Raw genomic sequence first — 9,257 nt, 5'->3', positions numbered from 1 at the left:
CATATAGTTTTTTGATCTTCCAACAACCGCCATCACGGGGAACAATGTGAAATAAGCTGGTCAGTAGTCACCAAGAACCAAAAACCATTTAACGATACAAGAATCTTAATGACTTATTCCAATTTCTTGCCAGCCTAAGGAAACATATTAACATAATTATACTAGCTATGACGCTCTAGTGAGATTTAGCCTGATAATTCCAACCAAAGAAGTTGATGATTTTCATATAATAAATTTATTACGCTCATGCAGACACAATAATACAGGACCTGATACGATAAAAGGAACTAACCCCTGTTCACAATTCAAACACTTGAATATCTATTGCAAATACATTGTCCAAAGCTACCTGTGTTTTGCCAATTCCAGCAGGACCAACCAACTCTGTCACAACACCAAATGGAATTCCACCAAAGAGGGCAGCATCAAGTCCTTTTAAGCGCGTCGGGAGATGGCCTGCCAGGTACTCATTCTGGTTTCGTTGCTCCAGCAACGACAAAGCCTAATATCAGAGTCCAAACAATCATCAACAAATTTTGACAAGACAGGTACATCTGTACATCCGTAAGCCAAGTGGACAAACTATCATCCATGGAATTACCGTCTGATAGGGTGGGCATGAAATTTCACTAATGTGTGCCACTGCCCTTGTTACTTCTTCCAACCCAACATCCAACACCTCCATCAACTCAAACTCACTTAGTGATAATGCATCCTACAAGCATACACAAGTTCAACCAACAGCATGCCAAACTTACGGGATTGAGTTTACTAGTTCTAGAGATCGTACGGAAAAACTCGTGTGAGTTAGAAAAGTTATAATTAGGATCAAGCAATCACTCAACAAGTACTTTCAGAGGCAACACAATCCTGGTTCCAAGATTTAATCGACCCAATCAAATGTCAGAATTCGGCCACAAGAAAAGTGATGTTAAATCAAAAGCAAACACACAACCCAGAAACAAAAACATGGACGTCTAGAGCTTCAATAAATTGCTAAAAAAGAAACTCAAAAACCATCAGATCAGAAACATCTTCTTGCACAAACACAGCAGCCGCAACAGCACGCGGTACCTTGGCGGTGACGATATTTCGAGCAATAAAAACGTTAGCCATCGATCTAGGGAGACCCATTTCACTGATCAGCTTGTTCGCCATTCCAGAAACTTTTCTAGCAGCTCTCTCAATTCTGCCCTCTTTTATTTGCTGTACTCTGGGTAATACTTACTTCACTCCCCCGCTTTCCCGCCAAAAAGACCATCAAACTACGGGCCGCAAGACCACTGTCACTCTTGAACTTGGAGTGAGAGACAAAGTAGAAAGGAACCGCCATGATCGATCGACGTTCCAACTCTGCACGCGAAGATTGAGCAGCACGTGGGCCATTAGGACAGTTCACCAAAGCCCACTTTGCTCTATGATGTTGGCCCAAACACCGCGAATATTCTTTTTACAATAATTATCAACTATAATTTATATCATTTAAAAATCAAATTAATAAAGACTAATTAATCGTAAAAGATATATAAAATACAAAAAACGTGAACTGAAATTTCATGAAAATAAATTATAATAAAAATATAAAAGTACCTCTAATTTTAGCATGTACCAAAAAAAAAAATACATATATATTTTTGCGGTGTCAATTCTCTCGTAGAATTCAATTTTACTACAACCAAATACAATATTTGCTATAAATTATTAAATCACAATTTAAAAATTATTATTAAAAATATATTTTAGATGACGATATTTCTGACCTTATAATAATATAATTATCAATGATGAAAATTATACATTATATTATTATAACAATGGTTAATAACACATTTATAATGTCAACTTGATAACAATATAAATATAATGATAATTATATTTATTGTCATATCATTACCAAAAATATGTCGTTAGTTATTTATAAGGACAACATATACATAATTCATTTATGTTGATAATTATTTCTGATGGCAACATTTATGTAAATATTGTCACTGTTATAATTATGAATATCATTTTAATGACAAAATAAAAATCTTATCATTTAATACATATAATTTGCCACAACTTAAACATCATCACAATTAAAAGTGTTGGTTTTTTAAGAAATCGGGTTTTCTAAGTTTGATGCTAATTGTACCATGTTTGACAAATGACAATTAATATGTAATCATAATGACGCCAACACGTTTTCGGATTAATTAAATTCTTACCTCTATTCATTCGTAGTCTTCATAGAAAGAGAGGGAGACAAAATAAATGATCGTATTATTACAGGAATTACACAAAATAAAAGATAGAGGGATACAAGTTAATAATTTATTTTGGGATGACTAATTTATGCATAAACTTGTTTTTAGAGATAATTACACTGTGCTCTCGTGAGATTTAGTATAATTACACGTAGATCCTTTATAATTTCAAAAATTACATCTAGCATTCTTGAGGTTTGCTTCGATTTAACAAATAAGTTCCTCTATTAACCAAAATTTATCGAATTTATTGATGGAATTTTTACTAATAGGACTTATTTGTTAAATAAAAACAACCTTATGGGTGCTAAATATAATTTTTCAAACTGCAGGAGTCCGTGTGTAATTAGCATCAGTAAATTCAGTTGAATTTTAACTAATGGAGGAACTTATTTGCTAAATGAATGCAACCTTAGGGGTGCTCTATATAATTTTTAAAATCACAGGAGATATATGTATAATTATACTAAATCTTATAGAAAGAGAGCGTAATTATCCCTTCTCTTTTATGATTATTTTCTTGTTGCTGACAATTTTTACAAATTAGTATGAACAAACTATTAATATGCAAAAATAGTATTATAACAAAATAAAAATATCTGTCACTTAAATAATTTTTCTTTCTGCAAACACACAAATACTTCTCGTCATATGTAAAATTATGTATATATCCCACGTGGAGTGTTAGTATAATTTTTTTTTAAGAGGTGTTCGTATAAACCGCCGATTCTGAATAAAAAATATAGTTGTAATTATATCTACAATGTTAGTAAATATATTTATAATTTTGTGCAGGACAAAAATATTTATATATTTCGAGTTAACCTCGTAAGATGTTAATGTAATTTATTATTAATTATAAGTGTAAAGTGATGGTGTTGGAATGCAATGAGTATGAGGCAAGAATGCAAGGATGGTTTGACAATTGAGACAACTACTCGTTAAATATGAGGGTAAATTATATTTTGATATTCGAATTATACATTATATATATATATATATTTTTTTTTTGTATCAATTTATCATATTAATTTTAAATTTTTTTTACTTTTGTCATATATAACCTTTTTTTGTTGATTTTTTTGTTGGAAAAACATACATACTCATATATAAAAAAATATCACAGCACATAACCTTTAAATATCACATATATACCGCATGTGGTGTTTTTTCGATAAAATTTTTTTGATGAAAAATAGTTATAAATGACAAAGTATAAAATTTCATAAAATTAAAATAATAATTTGATATTAAAAAAAATTAAATACCAAAATATAAAATCAGTTATAATTGAAATGACAAAACTCTAAATATAATATAAAAAAAAAAAAACACGATACATAGGTCGCACGTTTATCATATGTCAACTCACACACTACAAATCACAACAAAATAATCCCTTAACACGGAAAATCTTAATCACCTCACACGTTAATAACACGTTTGGGGCCCATCCAAAGTAAATGGGTTCGGGCCGGTCCTAGATTTTATTGTGAAGTCGCCTCACTTATCCACCTCTTATAATAAATTAAAATTATAAAAAATACTTACAACTTTTTTCATAATTTGTTTTGATCACAGAAATAAAAATTAGGGTTAATTAGATGTGGATTCCATTTAAATTGTGAAATTATATTTTTCTCTAAGAATTTTCACTACAAGAAAATATAATATTAGTTACAAACTATCATAATTAGTGACACATCTACAGTGACAACATAAAATTGTGACAATTATTATTTGTTGTCACTGGATCGTCATTTACATGAGTCACTAATTGTATTGAGTGATAACTTTGTATACATTTTTTTGTCATTAATTCATGTTAATAATAATTTTTATAAAATAATAATGATTATTAAAAGAATGAAATTTCTAATTGTGACAAAATAAACAGTCTTGTCATTAAATATTTATAATTAGTGATAATTTTAAATTGGTGTTTTTTGTCACTAATCTTTTATTTTCTTTTAGTGTTTGAAATTATACTTACACCCCTCAAAAAATTCTCTATTTACCCTTAACCCCCTTTCATTAGGATATGTATGTAAAATGCTAATGTTAACAAAACACAAATTTTCATAAACTTCTAATTTTGTCCCTCATCTAACATTCGCATGTATTTATTTGTACTTATAAAGGAATAAATATAATATTTATATATATAGTGAAATTAACATCGTTATATTTTTTTCTTATAAGTACAAAATTATCAAACGAGAATATTAAACAAGAGGTAAAATTTTAAAAAATTATGTAATTATTTTGTTAAATTTGGCATTTTTTTAATCCAAATATGGTCAGATCTAAATAATAAATTTTTAGAGAGGGTGTAAGTGTAATTTAATTTTTTATTACGAGAGCATATATAAAATAAATGTCAATGTAGGCCCCTATAAAATGAAATATACAATCACTTTTAAAAATCATGTCTCAGATGTTATTATAATGACATTACATCATATACTATAATCTGTTTGGGATCTAAAAACCAACATCAACTCATTAATATGATAACAAGTAAAATCTTTATATCATTTAATTAACATTATAGAGATTGACTTTTTATGATGCAAGATTGACTAAATTGCATAATGTCATATCATCGTCATAACAATTGACATATTTAATTTTGTAAGTCAATCCACATAGGAGCAAAAATATAACCTCTCTGAGTGTAAGATCAAATTTGCAATTTAATTGGATTATATACAAATTACATGATTAGAATTGAATAGAAAAATGACTAAAATAATCATAATTTTAAAATTACGGGATTAAATTACGAAAATCAATTTGTTTAACACCAAAAATACCACCCATAAATTAAAAATTAAAATAGCATTTTTTTTCCCTATACAAAGATAATGGTAGCTTATTTTGATGGAATTAAAAATATAAGGGAATATATTAATTAGTAGGGCCATCAAAATTGGTAGCTCAAACTCAAATGAAATACGGAAATCATAAAGGTGGACAAGGGACTCAACACAGTAGACTCTTAGCTTAATGCAGAAGATACATTTAACTTGAAAACTGAGGTTGTTGTCTCATTTATTGGATTTTGATTCTCTCTTTCTCTCAAAATAATAATAATAAAAATAATATAGTTAGATAGAGCTATTTCAAAAAAAATACATGCTTCTTACCAAACTACTATTATACACTTTAATAGCACGCTAATGCATGTGAGAAAATATATTTTTACTCTTATAAAGATAAAATACTTATTTGATCTGTAATAAGTTAGTAATGAATCAGTTGGGGTTAAACATAGATTTTCATTCAATTCTTTTATTAATAACAACAAATTCGATGAATTTTGACTAAACAGATGGTCTATTTTTTATATGGATATTAGATGTAATTTTTTTCAAAATCATAGGGGGTTTACGAGTAAGACATCGAACCTTAGGGGAGGACGACGCAATTATCTTATTAATTTTAAAATATAATGACTGTAGTTGGTATGAACAAAATTAAAAAACGTGTATATTAACAGTCAAGCTAAATTTTATGGGACAGTAAAATGTATTGTAAACATAATTTTTGTAAATCATCACATAAACAATCCAATTCATAATTTAATGTCTAAAAGTTAGGATAAATTATACTGACATACTCTGAGGATCTTAGGTTTTACTATACACATATTTTGTTTTTTGAAATTATAAATACACCTCTTGAGAGGTGTTGAAATAAGTACAATTGTATGGAGTTTATTTGTAATTTTACAGTATACTTAAATATAATTTTATTAGGAGGTGTCGATATAATTTATCTAATAGTTATTCTTCAGTGCATCAAAGATTTTAGTGCATTTATTACCTGCCATATTGGACTATATCATTAATATATACATGTAACTTATATTGACACATCTTGAACAGCTTATGTCATTTGTAAAATTGCAAGTACATCTCTTGATATTATAGTTGTAATTACAAACATAGTCCTTATTCAATTGCAAAAATCTTAACAAACACCTCGTCAAGTACATTACACTAGAATTCTTTAGATAGTATACCTATAATTTTACAAAAGATAAGAAATATTTATGTTGTTAGACGTTGTCTCAATAGGTGCCAATGTAACTTATCATAATATATAATACAAATAATATATGTGATGGTTTTTCCTAATATATGTACGCTAATATAATAATGAATTTTTATCTATATTTACAAACGACGATTAATAACACCACTACACCATTTTTTAGGTACGATAATTGTACTCATAATTAGATAACTTTAGAAAATAATTGTAACTACTTTTCTTTTTTTTTACAAAGTTCACTTCGCCTCATTTTTACTACGCAATTTTTTTGTTGTGTTAATAATACCTTAAATTATTTTTTATATATATGATTTGTTGATTTATATATTTTAAAATATAAAAAATTATTTAGTATATATACGTATAAAAATCGTAATACAAAGATCTGTATATATAAAAGAAAAGAAAAGGGTAGCCGTACGGCAGTAGTCAGACATGCTATGATTTTGGGAAACATTTCTCTTTTTGTATACTTTAGTCGGATATTATCCAGCAGCCGAAATGCAGTGTGTGTGGTATGGCAAATGATTGTATGTTTTTTTTAACTATTTTTTAATTAAAATTATATTAATATTTTTTATTTATAAAATAAATTATTCTTATTGATTTTAATCAATTACTCACTTTGTTCTTAAATTTACGAATTAATTAAAATGATAAAAAATAATTATATATAATTATAAAAAATAATTACTTTACTCACTGGTATATATAATATTTATAAATTCAACTTAAAATTGGAAAAATACATTTTCTTATCGAAATATAGAAAGAGCATTCAATAACTAATGCAATTCAAGTTTTAAATGACAAAGAATAAGTGTGATTTTATGCAAATATTTATTAATTTGTAGAATAATTAACATATAGTGTTATATAAGTAAGAAGATTGGAGTGTATTTTTAATCATTTATGAAGACTTGGTATGATTAGTCCGGATAAAGAAAATAGTATAAATTAGTAGTGCGTGTGAATATTTGAAGTGTGGAAAACAGAGTACATCTATGGCAATAAATTAGAGAATCGAAAATATGAAAAACTATGCTTTATTCATCTAAACTCAAGTCCTGAAGTTACAAAGATGTGAAACTATATATAAAGAATAGAGTTTTAACTAAAGAAGAAAACTAACTCACTTTGGACTCTAACTGTCAACATACTCAACAAAAATTAAATGCTAGAATACTAATAAAAAACAAACACTGAGAACAAAAAGATAAGTAAAAGCAGAATCTGCTACAGTGCATTTATTTTAGCGTATGGGGATAGGATACAAAGGGTCAAATCCGATAGAAGACACTATTTAAGTTATATAACTCAACCCCCAAAAATAGTAAAATTCTAATTCAATCCCTCTTATCATCTATGGTGATAAATACATTATATTATAATCCTAACACATTATCTCAAATAAAATATGTAAAGTAAAGACATTATTAAATTGCCATATTCAAAATAATACAGATAATTAAATATAGCGTAGCAAACATTACATGGCCTATATATTTTGAATAATTCTTTTTCTTTGTTTCATTTACTACAAGAAGAAGGGTGGGAGGGAAACCATGTGCTGGTGGTGGGGTGGTTTCCACCAATCAGCTTTGACCAAATACCAAAAACCACAGCTCCTTGCAACAACATAAACACAAGAGTCATATATATGATGACTTTTTCTATACTTGTGCAGTTTTATTGTATTATTTATGGAATATTAAGTCCACTTATATACTTAGTATTTCGTTTGTCTTTAATACTTTGAAATAATAGCATAATATATTTGAAAATTATGAAACTGTAGTGATATATCAAGAAAAGTAGAAGACAAAATGAACATGAGGAATTATTAAAAATTCTCATATTTTAAAGGGGTTCGAATAAATTTTAATATTTGAATAAAAAAATTAAATCTCTCATTTTGTCCCTTCCGTATAATGTGGAACGAATAATATGCTAAGTTTTTGTTTATTTTTTCAAGAAATAATATGGTAAGTTTTTTTTTTTTTTTTAATGTGAAAACGATGAATTATTATTATTTTTAAATAAATACATTATCATTATTAATATAAAAAAATTGATATCTAACAACAAAAAATAATTATAACAATCATACATTAATTATCCATATTAAATAATTAAACATAATCAATAACTATTATCAAAATAAAATAACACTTCATTATATAAGTGAGTCGGACACATAAATTAATTTGATTAGCAACTTAGCATATTACTTAGGAAGACTTGGGATGTCTCACAGTTTCGTGGACCAATTGGGATGTCCCAAACATTTCAATTGATCTACTACCATACTCTACGCATAGGTGTTGCCCATATATAGACCGGATATCACCCTTTCTCTGTTGTTCATCGATAGCCCGGTAATCACCCTTTCTCTGCTGTTCATCTTGATTTCCATTTCTCTCTCTCTCCGTCTCTCTGTCTCTCTCTCTGCTTCTTTCATGCGAATTTTTCTTTCCATACTTACCTCCTATACCTTAAATTTTTGAAGGGCCTCATGTGTTTCTTTACTAGTTCATTGATTGGTACCCTTTTCCATTCCTGTTCTGTTTTTTTTATTCATTTATTATAATGATTCTGACTCTATTTTAGACGAATATGAAATCAAAATTCTCATCTTCTCTGCGGCATTGAATCAAACAAACAAAACGCGACGGATTTGTAACTATGAAATTGAATCCTTAGTTTCAAATCCATTCTTGTTCTGTTTATTTGGTCCTACAGTTTTACTCTGCTTTCACTCTGTTTCTTGGTTTTTTCCTTTCCCTCTCTGCAGATCACATAAACTTCATGGCCACTGCCCCTACCGCCCCCCTGCCAGGAAAAAACAAGGAGGGCGACACCACCCTTCCGCCGAAGAGGGGCCGCGTCAAAGCCCAGATTTTTGCAAGCCTCGCCGGAACAGTTTCATCTCTGGCCTCGAAAGCAATT

At 28.3% G+C, this 9,257-nt stretch overlaps 2 protein-coding genes across 9 annotated transcripts in view; one reads left to right on the top strand and one right to left on the bottom strand.

Moving 5' to 3' along the window:
* The window catches only part of LOC105170678 (DNA repair protein RAD51 homolog 2), a 9,847-nt gene extending 8,434 nt beyond the window's left edge, over window positions 1-1,413 (bottom strand). For 3 of the 8 annotated variants that reach the window (XR_002287752.1, XR_002287753.1, XM_011091547.2), the window contains exons 1-3: window positions 1,075-1,408; window positions 602-715; window positions 350-502 (exon numbers count right to left, since the gene is read on the bottom strand). Coding sequence is in view for 6 of the 8 variants with exons in the window: in XM_011091547.2 (XP_011089849.1) it covers window positions 350-502; window positions 602-715; window positions 1,075-1,158 (351 nt within the window). In the remaining 2 variants the exon portion in view is untranslated. Of the gene's footprint in view, window positions 1-349; window positions 503-601; window positions 716-1,074 lie in introns of all 8 variants that reach the window. The other 5 variants (XM_020696556.1, XM_020696557.1, XM_020696554.1 and 2 more) reach the window with 3 other exon arrangements.
* Window positions 8,693-9,257, top strand: part of LOC110012598 — a gene marked incomplete in the record, with an annotated part of 882 nt that continues 317 nt past the window's right edge. Inside the window, 2 exon segments of the mRNA XM_020696877.1 lie at window positions 8,693-8,851; window positions 9,103-9,257. Coding sequence (XP_020552536.1) covers window positions 8,824-8,851; window positions 9,103-9,257 — 183 coding nt within the window.

This window comes from Sesamum indicum, linkage group LG9 (assembly GCF_000512975.1).
Source record: "Sesamum indicum cultivar Zhongzhi No. 13 linkage group LG9, S_indicum_v1.0, whole genome shotgun sequence".
NCBI lineage: Eukaryota > Viridiplantae > Streptophyta > Magnoliopsida > Lamiales > Pedaliaceae > Sesamum > Sesamum indicum.
This window is presented reverse-complemented; position numbering and strand designations above follow the sequence as displayed.